The sequence below is a fragment of the Copadichromis virginalis genome, linkage group LG6, assembly GCF_057382275.1.
Source record: "Copadichromis virginalis isolate Kocher_CV1m ecotype Utaka linkage group LG6, C_Virginalis_male_GT1.1, whole genome shotgun sequence".
Lineage (NCBI taxonomy): Eukaryota > Metazoa > Chordata > Actinopteri > Cichliformes > Cichlidae > Copadichromis > Copadichromis virginalis.
In genome coordinates this window covers 18,830,751-18,852,218 of record NC_140623.1, presented here as the reverse complement: position 1 = coordinate 18,852,218, position 21,468 = coordinate 18,830,751, and the positions used below count along the sequence as shown (strand labels likewise).

The 21,468-nt window shown below is 40.8% G+C and overlaps 1 protein-coding gene across 3 annotated transcripts in view; it reads right to left on the bottom strand.

The window, feature by feature from the left end:
* inpp4b (inositol polyphosphate-4-phosphatase type II B) overlaps positions 1–21,468 on the bottom strand; it is a 183,548-nt gene that overhangs the window by 110,194 nt on the left and 51,886 nt on the right. Inside the window, exons 1-2 of one of the 3 annotated variants that reach the window (XM_085459045.1) lie at positions 10,969–11,128; positions 1,417–1,496 (exon numbers count right to left, since the gene is read on the bottom strand). Coding sequence is in view for 1 of the 3 variants with exons in the window: in XM_085459043.1 (XP_085315169.1) it covers positions 1,417–1,496 (80 nt within the window). In the remaining 2 variants the exon portion in view is untranslated. Of the gene's footprint in view, positions 1–1,416; positions 1,497–5,631; positions 6,013–10,968; positions 11,129–21,468 lie in introns of those variants that run through there. The other 2 variants (XM_085459044.1, XM_085459043.1) reach the window with 2 other exon arrangements.

The window sequence follows — 21,468 nt, the reverse complement described above, 5'->3', positions numbered from 1 at the left end:
TGACATTTAATTAGTGTGCAATTTCCTTTTGTTTGCATTACTTTTTAATGATAATGTATTAGTCTCAATAACTGACAAAAACTCATGTATCAAAAAGGATTCACTTCGCTATGATAAGGTTAAAATGTGCAGTGTCGCTGAGTAACACTTTACTGAGCAACACCTTATAAGTCACCTTCCTTTGCAGAAGTGGTAGCTGGACAGATAAAGCAATGTCAGCAGGAGATTATTATCACCGATCGTCACCGAGTAGTTATTAGCGAGAAAAAAATTTCACTGCTCTGATGGTTTAGAAAAGCCTTGCGACATTCAGCATTAGCGATGGGTCTGTTTATGTGTCTTCACGTGCAATTTCTTCTTTAAATGTCAGCTAAACCTGTGGACATGTTAGCGCTTCAAACTCAGGGCCATGTTGGTAAAGATGAGCAGGTTGGGTTGCGTGTTATTGCAGCAGATGGAACAGAAGAAGCAAAAAATAATTACAAATCCTCCTGTTTTTAATTTGCAAACGTAAAAAAAAAAATGAATCAAGTGCACAACTCCAATATGTAGGTGTGCAACTGGTGTCCACCTGATCTGAGTGGCATCAGAGATTCCACATTACTCGAGCTCAGTTTCCTGTGAAACCGACACAAAGACTGCATTCAGTTTGCACATCGAGCTAACGCTATCCTCGCTCTGTGCCTGAAACAATCAGCAGATGTTCATTTCAAATGCTCCTTTGTAATCTTCTCCCAAACAGAATATTTAGGTTCCCCTTGGGTGAAATCATCAAACCTAACAGTAAAACGCAATTTTATGGCTTTCAAACTGCGCCAGCTATTTATTTACATATCTCCGCGCTAGCTCTTAATAGTCATGTCAAGCAGTTTGTAAGAAGGGAACAGCATTAATAATGCTCAGGACCAAAGCTTATCTGTTGCTTGCGATGAGACAATGTGCCCCCCTAAAAGGCAAACAAGCGATCTTCTTTGTGGTGAAATTACTGATTATATCCTCACAACCCTTTAAGTAAGCGTGTGCCCTGCAACGTCCACTGACTTTCAGAATCTAATGTTCAAACATAAAAGTGTTATTGGTGTGGGGGAAAGATGCTATATATTTATTCTTACGGACATCACACTGGAATTTCTTGTCATTTTTTCATTTAAAAGCCTCTTAGGAAAAAAAAATCAGTTATTTCCACTTCAATTTTCCACAAAAAAACAAAGATGATTAGAGCACTACTTTATTCTCACTTGCTAACAAATCGTCCCTGAAAAAAAAAGCCCTGGCAACTTTCAGAGCTCTCCTAAAAATTGCTCTTGTGGATGGATTTCCTTTGCCAGCTAAGTTTCAAGAGAAGATGCACACAAGTCTGAGTTTAGGTTTGAGGGATACGGTCCAGCAGCGAGCGGGACGGAAACATGCCCTTACCTGAGGCTCAAGGTCAGTCGTTCATCTTTTGCCCTCAGAAGATCTCCAACTGAAAATGTGGCACTACCCAGGAAGCTGCTCTGTAAATACAGGACAAAGAAGAAAGAAGCCCGTAAATGAAGTATCAGGTAAAGAGTTAAACAATTAAAAAAAACAACCGAACTCCTCTTTTGGTCGCACCATAGAGGTGATAGCAACAAGCACAAGCCATTTGCCAAGTACAATTCTGAAACTTCTGAAAACAAGTTCCTTTTTTGTCTCCCTTTAATCCGCTTTCTTTCCTTTCTCTGCTCCGACAACATGTGTTTGCTGCAGGCACAGTGTGAACACGGGGTGTCAGCACACGAGAACTGGGTCATGGAGAGAGAGGTAGGGGACGAGCCCATCGGTAACAAAGAGAGATGATCCACATTTCTAGGCTACGCGCACGTTCCCTCCTTCCTTAACAGGAATGGCCAGATACGTGCACGTCTACTCACACCTACAGTCCTGCACCTGCATGTGACACCTTCAACATGAAAACTTGTATAGGAAGGGGGGAGGGCTGCGACTGTGCCAAGGACACAGGCTGCTGCTCCTGCTGCTGCAGAAACCTCTAACATGTAGGTAATTAACAACAGGTACAAAGGTGATTCCCAGCATTTCATCATAATGAGGGAGACACTTTAATTAAAGTATCCGCACACAATCAAGATGCTTTCAGCCCTTTTTTTCTCCCAGAATTTTGCTGTTTATAAATCCTACATTTATACGCTACTGATGGCTCTTCCAAAACTAAAAATAGCAGCATGTAACAGTTTGTGTCTCGCTCCTGTCTGTTCTTACATATTGTTGTCAAAGGCTTTGCCCTGCCTCTGAAGATGAAGAAAGTGAAGTCAGTTTTTTTAAATGAATGCAAAAAAAAGTTTAAAATATACAACATCATCTGCAGAATTAACTGGAAGAAAACCTGAAATATAATAATAACTGCTATACCAGAAACTATCTCTAGTCGATAGACGGCGGAGAGTAAAAGTGTCAAAAACAGCAGTTCCTCCAATGGCCACTTGAAGCTTCCTGTCACTTCTCAAAGTGCTTAAATTTAAAATGAACATCCTCACTGCATGGTAACTTCCCCTTTCATAACAACTTTCATGTGGGGGTGAAGACAAGACAAGAACTAACAGACTTAAAAATTCCTTTGTCCCACACGCCATCAAACTGTTTAACTCCTCTCTGGAGGGGAGAGGGAGGGGAAACAGGTGGACAAAGGAGGGGGGAACAACTAAGCTGTAGTGCCTCTTCACTTCACTGTGCAATACCTTTTGTGCAATACTTTTGTTAATAGTCAATGGTGCAATAGACCTCAATACTCGAAATGTGCAATTCACTTGTATTTTTATTTTTATTCCTATTTATTCTATTTATCCCCTTCGTATATTTTATTTATATATGTCTCTGTATTTATATATGTGTGTGTGTGTGTGTGTATATATATATATATAATATTCTGTAACTCTGTAACTTTTGTTGGTGCTGTGCTTTTGGAAACCGAATTTCCCAGAGGAACCCACCCGAGGGATTAATAAAGTTTTATCTTATCTCTTATCTTATCTTATTTTATTTTTAAAAGTTACCAATTTGTTTACCAAATCATAACAACAGCTTCCTCAAGGCACATTATATTGTAAAGTAAAGACCCAAAAATAATACACAAAAAGAACTCATATGACCCCCATAAGCAAGTGGTTTGGCAACAGTGGAAAAGAAAATCTCCCTCTTAACAGGAAGAAATCTGGCAGAACCAGGCTCAGGGAGGATTGGCCATCAGATTGGTGGGGGAAGAGTACAGTCTAATAAATAGCAATAAGTAAGTTTATCCCTGAGTTTGGTGAGTGAAATTTCACTATTTTAGCTGTATAGTACGTTACTTAGCAACAATTAGACTGTATTTCTGTGCAATGTGTCCATACTGTCTATGAATACTACTTGCTAACAAAGCCTACTATTGACAAACACTACTATCTATTAGCGTCATAAACCATTGAGTGACATCATGGTGGATACATCCATCTTTTATATAGTTTATGATCTATCCGTCCATCAGTCCTGTTCTTAGATGCCCCCGGGTGAGAGGTTGTATATAGATCTACAGTCTACAGGGCTATCACAGTCACACTCCATTTTACACCTATAACCAATTTAGAATCACCAATTAGGCCAAACATGCCCGTCTTTGGACTGTGGAAGGAAGCTGGAGTGCCCACAGACAACTCATCCAGGCATAAGGAGAACATCCAAACTCCACTTAGAAAGGCCCCAGCTGGACGCTACTGTTTGTGATTGAAAGCAGAGGTGGAGAGTAAAACACCACACAGTTTTACACTCCACCTACAAAGAAAAGGTCACAAACAATGCTCTGTCAGCCTGTGGAAATGGGACATTTAAGTCATGACTGGAGTCGCAGCTGATATATGAGAAGCAAAGCTTAATGTTTGAGTTAACACAATTTATAGCACTTCTTTGGTCTTTTAGCTACACTTTCACTTCTAATCATTTTTCCTAACATTGCACTGCTTTTTCTCTCCCTCCCTTTTTGGGTCTCTGCAGTTTCCTATATCAGATTTAAAAAAAAAAAAAAAAAAAAGGGCATCCTGTCTAGTGACCTTTTCTCTCAATCATTTCCTCCCCGGCATTTTCCTGCTACCCCATACAAATCCCCATATTCTTAAGGCAACACACTGCCCCAGACACATTCTTCTGCCCTATCCAGTCGCAAGATGGAAAACAAATGAATGCAAACACAGTAGAGAAAGGGGAACATACCAAAACACAAGGTCAGTGCAATGCTTAAAAACAACCCCAATCTCCTGGACACACAAACGCGAGCATCGCATTCAGTTACAAGTTTATGCAGCATAGTGGTGTGTTCTTATGAATTAAACAGAGCTAGGATCCCCAGCAGGCGCAGCTTAACATGCACAATGTCATATTCTTCAGCACTGACGGATTTTAGCCAATCCCAGTTTGCCCTGATAACCCAGAGCACAAGGCACAGAAGGCCATTACACACCGTGGAGGAATATTATATTCCCCCATAGCCATTACTCGCAAGTCGGTACAAAATGTCTGGCAAATCCATTCCTTAGAATCTTTTTATGGCCCCTCACGATGAAGGCTTTAAAAGTAATGAAGCTCTGGAGACTGGTGTTCTTACTCAAAATCAAAGTAGCTATACCACCGAAAATGAGAGAAAGATGAGGGCAAGAGGAGGAGTAGAGTGAGAAAAGAAGACAAATGATGCTCTTCCAGGATCATGGAGGATTGATTATGACGGTCTACCTCTGTTCCCATCCTGCATGCTCTGGCTCTGTCTTCTTTCTATCAGTCTTTTCACCTGCTCTTACTCATTCCCTTGGCTAGCTCTAATAGTGGCGCCAGTTGGGGAGGTAAAAGAAAAACTTTTGACGTATGGTCTCTGTCGCCAGTTTTTGAAAAAAAAAAGAAAAGAAAGGAAAGAGTCAGGTTTAAGTAACAAAATAGAGCTCTCAAAAGCACACAAGATCAATCATGTACGAAAAATGAAAGGAGCACGCAGAGCTGACGGACTGCGGGTCTGCACAGCATCCCGAGCACTTGTCTGCGGACCCTTGAAGGCCACAGTGTCTGCTCATCACTTGACAGAGGTAAATGGCCCAACTCAAGCTGTAGATCTATTGATTTTTCTCCATGCCCTGGGTGACAGGGTGACAGAGTGACACACACACACACATACACAGGCACCCAGTAAGACTCTCTCAATCATTCCTTCTCTCCCTGTCTGTCTCTCCCTCACGCACACACTCACCAGCTGCAGAGAATACCTGGAGGAGAGGGCATTCATTCACATGCCACACCAACAAGTGACATTTTAGATAAATGGCAGCAGTGACAGTTTGGCACAATACTACGCATCAGGAGTATTATTAACATTTGTGATTATGAACAGATCTGCACCACGGAGGTCAGTAATGTTTACATGGACGCGCTGCTCCCTCACTACAAAGTGGGCTCTGCAAATCGGCCTAATTAAGTCATTAGAGATGTCACGACACGCACTTTATCGTGGCATGCAAATATGTGCACTCAGACGCGAATTACAGCTACAGCAAGTTAAAATTGACAAGGAGTGTGAGGGTACACAGCAAATACATGCAGCACATAAACACACGCACGCACACGATGAAGTCCACTTACAGTTGTGTTTGACAGAATCCTTGCAGCAGCACACCAAGTTAGACAGTGAAAGGAGAGCTATAGAAGTGAGGAGAGTCTGACAGAAAAACAGAGGCTGAAATAAAGAAGAGGGGAAAAAAGTGATGTTATGTCTTCCTTCTTCCTCTTAATGAGCTCCAGGATGGTCCTCTTACATATCTCCCTCCAGTCCCTTCGTTAGAGTAACTCCATGGATGCGTTGTATTCACTCTTTAAAGAGCAGCAGGCACACTGGCTGACACAAACATGTAAACCGTGACATACACACACGCACACACATATTGACATGCACACTGCAGCCGCCGCTGTGTCTCAGAACTGGCTAGAGTGAGCTACTGCCGCTACTGCTGTTGCTGCTGTGCCCTGCTTGGTAAGCGAGACCAGCGAGAGAGAGAGAGAGAAAAAGAGAGGTGGAGGAGGGAGTGACAGGAGGGGAGGGAGGCAGAGAGTCGACACATACAAACAGAGAGGGGGATGAAGGAGGAGGAGGGTGGAACAGAGAAGAGGAAGAGGCAGAAAGGAAGGAAGACTGACAATTAATGGGTAGAAAACCAAGATAGCAGCACAGAAAAGGGGAGAGAGATATAGAGTAATATAAGGGGAAATATCTAGTGAGAGAGAGGGAGGAAGAGGGAGCGCACAGACACAGACTTGTGTGTCACACTTCGGTTGCAGCCTGTGACTCAGATGGCCAACAGGAAAAGAGACACTTGTTATGGCTGCTTGAATTAACACGAATTCCGACCACACGGTGGAAGGTACGCGTGTAGGTGTGTGTTTACATACAGATAAACACTTCAAAACGAACCCTGGCGTGCTCGAGGATCACACGAGAGGACTCTCTCTAAATTTTTTACTCAAATATTTACCGACACGTGCAGCTGCCGCTGAGAGAGAAAGGGGGGGTATGCATTGATAGAAACATCAATGCATTTAGAAGCTCAGAGACAATGGTGAACAACAACACGCGACACCGAGCTCAGGCTCTAACCAGCATCTGAGCTTGAAACGGAGATTAAGCGGGGTTTAAATTTCCCACGCTGACACAGGGATGAGTAATTCTGGAACAAAAGGCGATCCTCCACACTGCCCCTTATCACCCACGGCAGGTAGACAAGCCAACACAATAAGACACGCACGCATACTGAAACACTTCATGCACACACTCACCCACCCACCCACCAAAACACCTGTTATTTTTTAGTACACATCGCTTGGTGCAAATGCAGCGAACACCGGAGGCCATGGCGATTAGGAATTAACCTTTTAACTGGCCGGGTGTGAAATAAGGAAATGCTGGGCAGAAACACTGGATTTTAAAAAGTCTCTCTGCCTTTAAAGCCATGAGGATTGATGACCCGTGATGGCAAGTGGAAACCAGAGACTGATGCATGGACTCATACCTGCCAAAAGATTATCCGAGATCCTTCCCAGACTGCTAACAAACTGCTTACTCTGACTCTGCAAAAAGAATTTATGCACACAAGAGCTCCTGCCAAATCCATTTGCGCATTTCTAGCTGGTTGCTATTTTTTTTTGTCAGTGATTACTGATGTCTTTTGTGGCCTTTCTTCAGTGTATTCCCATTTTAAATTACAGCACAGAATAGGAATTAGTTTGAATCTCAGAGAACCAGAGGCGGTTTTGGGGGGTAACTGCATGCATGGAGAATCCTATATCCAAAGCTTGTTCAAAATATGTCTCAAGCAAACGGCAACGGAGCGTGTTTAATGCCGTACTTTGAAGCTTGAAATGTTTGACATATTGCGGATCATAACTGTGAGTTCCTGGAAAGCACGCTGAGAGTAGCGGGGATTTGACTCGCAAGCTACCTACAGTACTGCAGTTAAAATATTTGAAGCTCTTGGCAGTGAAATGAAAAATTAAAAGCCTAAATTTATTTACGCTAATTTTAATCACTTTTACCCCCCAACCAGCACATTAAACACACGTTCAGTGACCTTGCATAATTCTGGAGGCAGTCAATGTGTTAGCCTGGGCAAAGACGATAGAGCAAATACCACTGGCAGCTGAAGTCTTCGAACAGACGGCAACGAGGGATCTCAAGCAAGCAGTCACCCCAAAGCCGGATGAGCACAGACAAAAGCACTGGGTTGTGTTTTCCCCGGGTGTTCTCATTCTTAGCTGTCTACAATCGACATTGTCCTTGCATTCTTCCCCGACCTATTCTTTCATAGTGTCTACCTTGACCTCATTCCTCTTCTTTTGATCTGCCCCCTCACACACACTTTTTTTTACCCCTGCCATCTCTTTCTTTATTGCAATACTTCTACACAGAAAGACAACTATTCTGCACCAACGCCGCTCATGTACTGGTTTGAATTAAAGCTTTTGGCACTGATTAAGGTGACATATTTAGAAGTTCATTTTTTATTTTGAGAAGAATCCCTCCATCCCCTAAAATAGCTTATGAATGACTCTACAATTTTACCTTCTTTATTACCCACAGATTTATTGATATGACAATTAATCACCGCCTCTAGCAGCCTGCCTACCATTCACCTTGAGCCCACTCTGCACAAACACTATAAAAAACAAAAAAACTGGATACTTACAGTGCACTGACCAAGGAGGAGACAGGATTGCAGATGGTTGCCTAGAAGTCAATAAATCTCCTTTTATATGAGGCCTGTGCTATCTCGCAACTAATCATGTGTTGATAACGTCAGAGGAAACCTATCTCCAGTTTAGAGCTCTGACAAGTTTTCTGCCTCATGGTGCAAAATCAGCTCTGAGGTAACCTGTGTGGATGGAGAGTGGTGTCTGGCACAGGGTGCTGCGATTCCTTTAGGTTCTGAAGGTTGAGGGTTGGGTCCTTCACAGCTTGTCCTGGCACATCCAGTGAACGCTTAATTAGATGGGAATCTGGATGGTATGAGGCATTAGGGTGTGCCATTCCCACGGAGAAGGTGTTTGGTTTTCAGCAATTGTGGATATTAAGTGTGAAAGTAATGCACACATTGATGGCAGGCACCCAGTGTTTCCCACAGGAACACTGCATTCTAATGAGATGGTCAATAGTATTAACTTTACATGTGAGTGGTTTAAAGTAATGACTGCTCTGTTTAGCATACAGAGTGGAAACATCCACTGGCTTTGCATTTAGATTAGGCAATTCTTTTATATTTTATTTATATCTGTAATTTATATTTCATATTGTGATTTTTTTATCTGTATCATGATTTTACTGGAAAGCACTTTGGTGTACTTCGGTCTTTAAAATGTGCTATATAAATAAATTTTGATTGATTGATTGATGTGGATGTTTTAAAATTTGGTTTTCGTCAGCGGGGGTCTTATGTGCAGCGATGGTAGAAAGTACGTACAATTGCAAAACCTCAATTCTTTTCTTTTTCACTCATTCTGTTGTTATGTTAGGTTTGCTGCTGCGCTTGGATCATTGTCCTGTTGCATGACCCAGTTTCAGCCAGGTGTTAGCTGTCGGACAGATGGCTCCACATTTGATTCTTGAATACTTTGCTATACAGAAGAGTTCATGGGCGACTGAATGACTCCAAGGGCAAAGTCCTTTCCACCAACTATTTCCACGTTGGGAGGCATTTAGTGAGATGTCAGATAGACTGACATCCCCCTTGAAGGTTTTCTACTTGACAATGATCTTTGCCATTATAGAGCGATGGACATCAGATTGTTTGGAAATGGCCTGACTGTAAAACCTCTCCCAGGTTGATGGGAAGCAACAATTATTTCTCTAGGATCATTGCTAATGTCTTTCCTTTTTGGTACATCTGAATGCTCCAAACTAACAAACTGCCCAAATCTGTGCTTTTAGAAGAAATGATCAGTTAATCAATTGGATCTTTTTGGTTTTTTGTTATATAAACAAAATCACAGTGTAATATGTCATGCTTTGCAGTTCACTTGAAGTTGTATTTACCTTTAGTTTCAAACATCCAAAGGACCTGGTATTTTTATTATGTCCTGATATGTATACAACCTTAAAACCTTTACAATCAGGTCTATCTTATTTAAGCCTTTATTTAATGCATTTTGATGTAATGGCCTCAAACGATGCAGTTGATACAGTTATTACATGATTTTTAATGGTCTGGCCGGTATAGGAATATTACAGCAGGCTCCTTTCTGTGTACTTCTTGTTTTGTTACTTACGCTAGTCCTAAGGCGTTGCGTGCGTGCTCTAAGAAGTGTTCAGCAGACTTATCTGGATTAAATATTGCTGATTTGTTCTTTGATAGAAAACACTTTTATGTGTTCCTCTAGGGGTTTTTTTTCCTCACAATTATGTGCCTTATTAATATTTTTTTACTATTTATGACTGCTTTATGAATAACTTCTGAAAATCTGTCAAAGGCATCAAATGCACCTACTGTAACACAAGCCTGCCTTGTTGTGCAAACATGAAAATGAAACAGGAGAGATGAATGCCTTCTGGGTTTGGCTTTGATAAAAGAAAGCAAAACTTTAATCCTTGTTAACTATAGTTGTATAGATTATTGAGTGGAAAATTGTGGAAGTGGGCTTTTAATTGGCATAGCTTTCCATGACTTCACTCCTGTGCTTCCATAATTCACTGATAATTCTTATCTATCTCCAGAGTCAGATGATTGTAAATTGCCATTATAGCACAGGCTTAAGGAAAGTCAATTCTTAAACAAAATCATTTAGTGTACTACAAGCACACATTACCACGCGTGGTGATTAAGAACTGAATCAATATCTTAATATCTGAGCATTATTAAAATTGAAGTTTTAGCCATACACTTATGTCAGTACTAAATGCATTTGTTAGTTTAATTAGCCAAATGTTTGAGGGGCACAGATCACTGTGCTGAAATGGGCTGCAATGACAAACAAACTCAATCATTATCTCAGCCTATTATGCAGGCTTTGATAGTGTGGCACAGAATATCAAGTATCTATATTTTAGAAGGCTGGAGCTTCCCCAATGAATGATTTTACCACTCTCACATGTGCTCTTTGTGCTGGATCTATATTTGCAGTATACCAGAACAGAACACATGTGAGAGTTGCTTTTCGATCAGATTCCTGTGTTATACCAGTGACATTTCAACAAAAATCACACGTTACATCTCAACACTGTCACCTGAAGAAGTGCGAAGTAAATAAAGCTTTCTGTCAGAACATGTATTTCCAGAATAATACACATGTTTAATATAATGACAGCAATTCTCATAAGCATTTAAAATGAGATACTTCCTGCTTTTCTTAAACCTAAAGAATCCAGCAAGGCATTTTTGCACTTTGACGAGCACTCAAAGGAAGCTCGTCTTTTCAACCTGAGAGGTAAATACTCACAAGTCGGCTGCTGCGAGACAGTGGTTTCCTCCAAGGGAAGCTCCCTTTAGCATTCTGTCTCCTGCGGTTTCTGTAATACACGACGATCTATAGAGCCTTGTATGATAAATACTACACAGCAGCGGACAGCTTAATATCTCTCTTCCTCACAAAACAGTTTAAGCTTCCCGAGAGTCTGTGATTCTCCGTAACAAAAGCAACACACACTCAACATTCATACCTGCTCACACATTCTTCAACTTGTCAATGCTTGCCTCCAAACATGAATCCCTTCGTGATGCTCTAGCTCTAGCGTTTCACTTCTCCCTGCCTCTCTTTCTGCTCCTTCTTACTTCACTGGGTTCCTTTTAGTGTCCAGCCAAACTATCTGCTAACACGTTTCCCAGAAGCAGTGTTTTGGTGCTAAGCCTGCATGTGTTTCTGTACTAAACTGCAAATGCTGATTCCCATGTACAGCTGTTTCACTGGTAAAAGCTCCAGGTTGAAGAAAGAAAAAGAAAGAAACTGCATCATGCCCTTGGTACGCTGGAAGCATACCACCGGTGCTTTCCCCCCCACGCTCTCGGCTTTGCTTCATAAACTTTAATAGCTAACCCCACTGCAGACTAGGTGATAAAAATCAAGGCTCCCTTCACTCACAGTCTGTAAACATGACTTGGTAGCAGGTCTACAGACTGTACTGCCTCATCCAAATCCCCATCCTTGGACTTAAGTACTACATTGAAATTACAGCACATCATGCCAGTCTCTTTTTGATCGGGTTACTTTTTAATACACTGCTTTTGGCTCTGTGAGCAGAGGCAGATCCATGTGATCAAACGGTTACAGCATGCAAACGTTAAATATCAGCTGCTTATTGCAAAGCTCTTATCTGCTAAAGCTGGTGGGTAAGAACTTCCTCTATTCTGACTCTGCAGTTCAAGCTGAGGCCCACAAATATAGCACAAAAAAATTTGCTTTGCAAGGTTCAGAAGGGACACGCTGTTATCTTTTTATCACACCCAAAACATCTTGCGATGCTACATATCACACTTGTCACTTTGCTGTCATCTTGGTGGAGGCATTAGTATGAAGCTTTCAGTACTCAATATCAAGAAAGCAGACAAACAATGACTATAATTTTGTGCACAATCCAGCATCCGGTTCCTTGCACTAATTTCGTTAGATCCCCGTGGTTAGAACACAGGGAATATCCTGCTTGCAATTTCTTGCCCTTACGTAACAGCAAGAAGCTGCTAGCTCACCCCGAGGCTACAGGCTGTGCCGGGTTCTCTCTCACATTGGCTTGCTTTTCTTTTTTTCTTCTTGCACAATCACTCACATGCTCAGACACACAATAATGGTGCTATAATATGCTAGCTCATGCCTGAAGTGGTTGATAGCTCACTTCTTTAGAGAGCAGAGCTATAGTGGCTGTGAAAGTAAACAGCTCGGATCAAACCAACTCTTAGCTCCCTTTGAAGAGTGGGAGACAATTACAGAGATCAATGGTGCAGCCCAGAGGTGGTTAACAGCCTAGACAGGCAGAAAGACAGAGATTGATGCCTCATAAGATCTAGAGAGTCTACTCCTCAATGACTTCACTATGCAGCCGAATCCGGGGCTCAGCGCATCCTCACTGTACATACATGTTTGAATAGTGAGGCTTACCCCGAGGCTACAGCATGCACTCTGTACCTGGGAGCGTTCATCCCTTAGCGAGTGTGATTCAAGCACAACTCAATGGATTAAACCGAAATGTGTTGCTTGTTGGAGCAGCTGTGTGGGTGGAAGGTTTTGTGTGCAAAACTTTTTAGAATAGACTGGTGGATTTCATATTAGTCTCCACGTTCACGGGATGCATGCAAAAATGATTCTTTTCCCTCATAAGCATGGAGCTGTGATTCTGAGTAAAATGCAGCTGAAATATATAAATTAAAAGGTTTATTTATTCAAATTATTAATCATCAAGGAAAATATGTTTGACTGTAAACCAAAGAAGTAAATTTCCTTTGACCAGATACCACTAAATGTAACATTTTACATTGTACAAAGTTACACAGAGAACTCACATGCAATCAAATGACTCAAAGTGTTTAGCAAAGCGTGTGATGTGCAGTATGCACCAATGTGCGGCTGTGCACGCAAGTGTGAAAGTTGCATATTGCACCTAAAAAGCTTTGACTGTAATGACTGTATTTCACACTGAATTTAAAGCACCCATTGACATGGTAACAACAGGCTCAAACAAAAAAAACAAAAACTTGCACTAACAAGTGTCAAGTGTCTGTTTGCGTGTCTCAGCGAGGGGGTGAAAGAGGGGATCCGCTCTAGCTGAGTAGGAGTTTCAGAAGAAGCTTTCCCGGCGCTTCTCTTCCGGTGGGATAACGTAAAAATGAGTCGACACGCAAGCCACAGATGACTCGCTCCACCTTGCCTTAGTAAACAACGAGCTGCAGAAAAAGAGTGGGAGAAGTGCCGCTAGCTATTTTTGTTTCTCAGCACACCAAAGTCACATTAGTTGCCTAAATGACACATTTGCCAGCTGATGTGGAACAATACCACAAAAAACAAAAAAAAACCCTTTTGAACTAAATATGTGAAAGCAAAATTTGTCCATGGTGGCTCTGAGATGAATAGATTCAGAAAGTGCTTTTATTGTTGTGCACACTCATGAATAGCGCATTAAGTTCTTTAAAAAGAAAAAAGAGAGAGAGAGTGAGAGAGGAAGGGAGCGATAAGATCAAAACAAATATGTTTGTATTTCCTGGGGAGGGGGGAAAAAAGCTTTTTTAATGTCTTCCCACCCTCTTTTGGTGTGCGGCGGGGAAGCAGCGTCGGCTTATTTCTGATTATCATATAATTCCATCGGTGCAAACGGAGCAAAACAGCAAAGCAGGGACAAGAGCCGCCCTGCCCCGCACTCATTTACTCTTTAGTCATCTTGGGTGAGGGAAGGTGGAGAAAAGCAAAATGCCATCAACAAATTTTAAAGGCAAGCTGCTGTACGAGAAACTGTATACTTTACACACCGCAGTGCTTGAACTGGTGGGGAAACTTGTGAACTGCTGCCGTAAAACGCTGCAGCATCACAGAATCCATCTCAATTGAGCTTGGTTTTAATTGCACCCACCCAGCATGAGTACACAGTATGTTGACACCCACACACGAGATTACAAAGACTGCTTGGCCAGAGGCTTACTCACGCAGTGTACACAACTCTGGCCTGGCTGGCAAGCTCATCAGTGGCTCAGTTAGCCGTGGAAAATAGCAGCCTTTACACACACAGACACACACGCACACACTCGCACACACAGGCTACAAGCATCAGCACTTTCCACCAGTGTCTCTCTTAAAGGAAACCATTACGCTGCAGGAACCCACGGGAAGGCAGGCAGGAGGGGATTTTCTCGAGAGAAAAAAAGAAGCTAAATTACAATAAGCTACTTTTCTTGGAGAAGAAGAAGAAGAAGAAAAAAATACAGCCAGCCAAGCATCTAATTCACCTGTGACCCAGTAATTTATTTGGCTGATAATCTGCTATTGCAGGTGACACTAACAATCACCAATAAAATGAGTAGAAAGAGGATACGGTGTGGGGTGGGGGCGGGGGCGGGTTTACAAGGCATGGGCTGATTGTGAGGGCGATATTTGATTAAATTCTCAAATGAATAATGCATTATGAAATTGATCCAGACAAATCCCACCTTGAGGAGATTGGAGTAGGATTATTCGGGGGAAGGTTTGGGAGAGGTTATGACAACGAGGAGGTTTCGTGGAAGGGTGCATTTCAGGATCAAGTGATTATTTTGGGCTTGATAAGGCAATTTGTCACAGCCCATTTATCCAAATTCCACCCGCGTGCAGGAAGGATGTACTATGAGGTGCATATATAGCAGTAATATTGTATATAGCACATGTCCACATTATCTCAACATCTGAAAGAGTTAAGAGAGTTATGGGTAAACAGTTTATTTCCACCTTCTTTATTTATTTTATACAGCTGCTTTCATTCTAAAACAAATTTACGTGAAGCCTATTCCCCGGAAACTAGAAAATGGCAGGTTGTGTGAATATGATCTATATATAAGTTATGTACCTTTTTCAGTTTTTATGCTGAGAGCTAAATCAGAAGTACATAGAGAATGGAGAAGGAAGGTGATTTAAGTGAGTTTGAATGTGGCATGGTTGTTGGTGCCAGATGGACTAGTCTGACTACTTCACAAACTGCTAATTTAGCGGGATTTTTCCACACTTTCCCATCTCTAGGTTTTGCAGAGAACTGTCTGAAAAAGAGAAAATATCCAGGGAGGGGCAGTTCTCAAAAATGCCTTGCTGACGTCAGAGGAGAATGGCCCGATGGCTTCGAGTTGAGAGGAAGCTCAAATAATCACTCTTTGCAAGCAAAGTATGCAGAAGAACATCTTAGACCACACCAGGTGGCACTCCTTACAGCTAAGAACAGCAAAATGAGGTTAAAATTCACCAAAATTGGTCAAGATTCATCCTGCCTTGTATCAACAGTTGTCCATCTCTTTATTACTACAATCTCAAACCATGTCAAACTAGCTTCCTGAACACAACAGTGAATTCACTGTATTCAAATGGTCTCCAGTCAACAGATCTTAAACCAGGAGCTATGCATGATGGATATGCAGCTGACAAATGCAGCAACTGTGTGATGCTGTCATTTCAATATGGACCAAAATGTTTAAAGGACCTTGTTGAATCTATGCTACAGAAAACTAAAGCAGTTCTGAAAGTCCAATACAGTACTAGTTGGACCTTCCTACCTAATAAACTACTTAGTGGCAGTATAGGCATATACATTATGTGCAAATTTAAAAACATTTTTAAATGTCAAGTACTGTAAGTAGTTTACCAGGTTCACGAAAAGTACAGTAAAGTTCTAAACTTAAACCAGTGTTTGATGTGACCGCAATTTCTCTGCTAAACAGTATAAATTCTCCTGGGTGTGCTTCTTAAGGTGGACTGCTTGAACGGTAGAACGTTCCAGAGTTATTCTTTAGGTTTAGGCTGTCTCACTTGTGTCTGTCTCTTAAAGTAATTCCATGACTCCATGATCTTTTAGATTAGGCTTTAGAATTAGGCCACCCCATCTGTTGCAGGACTAATTCTTCTTGTCACTGAAGATAGTACTGTATGACTCTGGCAGCTCAGACACCCTAATGGCACTGTTTAAGGGGGGGGGGGGGGGGGGGGGGGGGTTGTCTTATACATCTAAAATGACTAAAACATTTAAATCTGCTGCATTTGAAGGGCATTAAATACCAATAAATTTTGTCTCCACTAAGTTTCTACCTTGAAAAGAAGGGGCGTCTCTTTGTGGCAACAGCACCAGACATCTGCTCAGCAGTTTTTAAAAGTAATTAGCTTCCCTGCTTAGATTTAGTTGGTTGCTTTTAATGAGCGTGCACTATTCCAACAACAGTTTTCACGAATGACTGCATGCACCCCAACAATAAAACCCCGAGTACACTTAATTTCCAACAATTGTAAATATTCATTGGCATGCTCAGTCACTTTATTGAAGTGTACATCAACACAGTGGGGGGAACGATGTGGGAAAACAAAGTAATTATGTCGTGCCTTTCTAAATATAGTAAGCTAAACAGGAGCTTGAAGTATTGTGAGACAATAAAAATGATATGATCAGTGTGAGAAGGCGCTTCAGAGGCTCAGGCTTTGGAAAGAGCTTCAAACGTTTTTTAACACTTCTCTCCGCTGTGACAGCTTTTGCAGATGTCATGTGAGACATGTGTAGCATTAACCTAACATGGCAGAGCGAGTACTCTGATGTCAATAAAAATGACTTGGTCTTTTAACTTTATGAGTTTTTTCTTCTTTTTTTTTAGGATCAGGGACGATTTATCCCTCACTGTTGGCAATCGTAAAGCTGCTATGCTTTTACATACGGTGGCCCTGAGAGGCCAAACGGACTGCAACTTTAGAAAACACTTGCAAAAATAAAAATGCTGCAAAAAGAAAAACACTGCACTGCAACTTCAAGAAAAACGCTGCAAAAATAAAAACACTGCACTGCAACTTCAAGAAAAACGCTGTAAAAAGAAAAAGGCTGCAAAAATAAAAACGCTGCACTGCAACTTCAAGAAAAACGCTGCAAAAAGAAAGATGCTGCAAAAAGAAAAACGCTGCAAAAAGAAAAATGCTGCAAAAAGAAAAACGCAAAAAACACAAAACACAACGGAAATAGGAGTTCTGTATAATTTATGGAGCATCCCCATAAGCAAGGCTCGTCTTGTCCCCCTCAAACAGGAGAATTAGTTTCCATGCAACTGGCCAGTAATAAAGACTCAACGGTTAAAATAAGTATTCAACAAATCACCAATTTTCTAAGTAAATATATTTTTAAAGGTGCAATTGACATTAAATTCTCACCATATGCAATTAACAACCCATCCAATCCATACATGCGAAGAAATGAAATCATAGATGTCCATAAATTAAGTTATGTGTAATAATGAAGAATGACACAGAGAAGTATTGCACACAACAGAAAGGGAGGTGCAACAAGGTGTAGAAAGTCATGACAGCACCTGAAATCTATCAGTAATTAGAAAGCAACCCTGCCACTTTCTTTATTTATGGGTCGTGTCCAAATTCATGGGCTGCATTCTCCTGAGGACGCATTTGTAGGCCGATTACGTCACAGCAACGTGACGAAGGCTGTCCAAATTCGTAGACTCCCCCGAATGCAGCTGACAAATGCGTCCTTCTTTTCTCCGAATTTGAAGGATGGGTCGAATGTGTCCTTTGTGGTCCACCATATCCCAGAATTCATAGCGCGGTCCAGCCAAACTCCAGTTTCTGGAAATGGCGGCCACTACTAAGTTTTAAAATTACTCTTATTAATCTCTCTGGGTCACAAAATAAACTTTTAACATATTTTCAGGCGAGAATGTGGGTTTTTAAACTTCAAATATCTGCTCAGTTTATCAAGATATCGCATATTTGCAAAAGTGCTTCGACGTTTAAGGAGACATCTGTTATCCACCAGCTCAATAGCTAGCCGAGAGCTCGAGGGTCACTAGAGCTGCCGAGAACAGCACAACTCCCGGCACATCATTTTCAGATCACCGCGGACTTTCGCTACTCAGGTTGAACGTAATATATAAATCACTTAGATAACCTAAAAATGTTATTGTTTGTCTTTTTTCAGTGTTTCATTTGTTCGTGTGTAAATCACTTTGGCTGAGATTAAAGTTATTAGATTAGATTAGATAAAATAAAACTTTAATAATCCCCTGGGTGGGTTCTTCCTTCGTTTTCACACAGCTGAATAAACGTCAAACAGAAAACTGATTAAAGAGATGTGTGAGATGGTTGAGAATTTACGCCAGTGTCCTGTTATATTTTAGATAGCAAGGAGCAGACGGCCGAGTTTATTAAACTCCACCGAGACAGCGGTGACGCTAATCAGAAGGCTAGACCCTCCAATTTCGCAGCTGTTTACTTCCGGCCTACCCGACCTTCTGAGGACCTGGCGTCTTTTAGCCATCATCACCAACAAAGGCTTACTTAGTAAAAATGTGCAATACTTTTTCCCCGTGTTATTTCACATAATTTATGGACATTTATAGTTTGATTTCTTTGCATGTGTGGATTGGATGGGTTGTTAATGACATCTGGTGAGAATTCCGTATCAACAGAACCTTTAGAAATATATTTACTTTAAAATTGGTGATGTGTTCAATACTTATTTTACTCGCTTTAAACAGATCCTCCCATCCATCCATCCATCCATCCATCTTCATCCGCTTTGTCCGGGGCCGGGTCGCGGGGGCAGCAGCCTAAGCAAAGATCCTCCCATTTACTCTAATTCAGCTTAATTACTTAATCCTAAAGCGTTTCAATTTCTGAGTAATTTCAATGTAAAAGCTTTACTGATTGTCACATAGTATAAGGGAAGTCTGGTTTCTCTCTTCTTCTTTTTATTTCCTTTTTGCTTGTAATGGAGTATGAAAAGTAGAGAACTGATGGAAGTAATTGGAACAGTGCTGAAAACTAAATCAAAAGATCAGCAATCAAGTGTATAATAAGTCAGGCTGTCAGTGCACCGAAACTTTAACTTAAAGTCAGTGAAATAAAGGAGAATTTATGAAAGAGGAAGACACAGTGATGCCTGATGGGTGTCGGGCGGATTAAAAACAGTACTTCCCAGGGTTGAGAGGCAACTGAAATTCCACAGAAGTATAAATGTGCCATTTATTAAAAGCACTCTTTCTAGCCTTTCTGGGTAGTATGTGAAATTAAACATACATAAATGAGCATAATTCATGACCAGTTGGAATGGGCAGAATATAAGACTAAAGTGAAACATCTGTATATCACATTGCCTTCCCTGGCAAAAGAGAGGGTGTTACTACACATCAGAGATCTATGCTAAAAGCTGAGACTATCTCATACACGGCCACGAGCCATGTACGATCTTCTGATCTTTTTTTTTTCTAGTTGGTGTGTAGGTAAGGTTAACTTCCCTGTCTACCAAGGCTGATAATCCCAGTGGACAAAGACACTAAGATGCAAACCCCAATCAGAGCTTTGGGGGATGTCAGGGGGGATTTGTAGATATGCTTCTCCTATCATCCCTGGCTATCATAAAAGCACAAAAAACATATCAAAAACTGTTATTTACATCAGACTTACAGCCAATCTAGGATAAGATATACATTTGCTACAAAAGCAATGTAAAAAGGACGTCAGCTGAATCCCTAATGTAGAGTCATTTGCCTTTTGTAGCTTTTCCAATTACTGTCTAATCAACATTAATTATACCACCTAATACTGAGTTGGCAGTGGTTTTAGTCTTCTAACTAAAATCAGTTAAATTTGGACCAATGTGACGGTGTCCTCGTGCTTTTTCCTCTTATTTGATAGAAATCTGCCAATTTCAAATATACATTCAATCTGGGCTACTGAAGACTAGACAGAATTTACTTTTATGCACAATTTAATTAACAAGTTTAACCTGAAGCTATCTTTGACTCACTTCGTTTGTATGATTACTGTAAAGCCCCTTCTACACTCAACAGAACATGACACAAGTTACCTAATGTAGAGATATTGCTTCACCAGGTCTACTTAGATGGAATTTCAGCTTTTTATTTTTCAGTCATCTGAAGATAGACATGCTCCTATTTCTATCCAGGCATTAACGCTGCCTGGATAGAAAGCCATATGACTCATGCTTAGGCCATGCTAAACACCTGCAATTGTGTCCTTGAGCATATTTTTCTTCTTCAAGTGTGTTTTAGTGCTTTTTACTTGTATAACTGTAGTGACTGCGAATTATGATATGTATGCTTTACTATTATACCTCATAGGTAGGCAGAGATAATGCACCGAAGCTGCTGCAGCTCCTCTGCTGGCATGCTAATCACACTACACCTGCAGACAATTCCAAGGAAGGTCTGTTCTTTGAGCCTGGGAGCATAAATCTGCAAGAGATTTAAAGAGCAGCATTTCCTCCTCCTCTTGTTTTCATCACTGTGGTGCTCTTGCAAAACTCTCTTAATGCCAACTGAAACTTAGTGGTGAGTGGGATAATAACATTAGAAAACACTGCTATGCAGACGATACCTTGTTATATTAAATGTATTAAATCATATAAAGCAAATTAATCAGGTAAACTACAGACATAACATGTAATTTTCAAAATTCAGATAAAAGTCTGATTAAAAGCACCAGCACATGTAAAGTCAGTCTATTAAAATCACATCAAGTACAACAAACCCAAAGTCTAAAATCTTCAAAAATGTAAATAACTACAGGTAATGATCCTAAACTGGTCTCAGCTGTCAGTTTTTTTTAGGTACTTTCTAAAAAAAACTAGGATATTATATAAATACAATCAATTTATCATGTTTGTACTTTGCAGGCTTCAGGTTAGAAAATGGAAAATTAAAAGCACAGAATTGCCTTTAGTGATACGGTCAATAAACAACGGTAAAATGAAAAGTAAATACATCCATCTTGTAAAAGTAAGAATTCAAACATCAGGATTACAAGTAGGGCTGCCACGATTAGTCAACTAGTCACGATTACGTCGACTATCAAAATCGGCGACGACTGATTTAATAGTCGACGCGTCATCTGAAGCTTTGTAAGATCCCAAAAGACGCAGGAATAAGTAGTAGGATTTAAGAGTGTAATAACGGACTGAAACAGAAGATGGCAGCACTGCATGTACAAGGATGCCCGCTGCCGTTAAACCCCGAAGAAGCCCAGCTCAGTTTCCAACAATGGCGGCAGCTAGTTAGTTTTAATATTACTCTTATTATTCTTTCTGGGTCACAAAATAAACGTTTAACATATTTTCAGGCGAGAATGTAGCTGTATAAACTAGAGATGGCACGATACCACTTTTTTATGTCCGATACCGATACCGATATCATAAATTTGGATATCTGCCGATACCGCTATGAATCCGATATAGTGTTTTTTAATCAACAAAACTGTTTTTTAAATATCTTGCTGCAT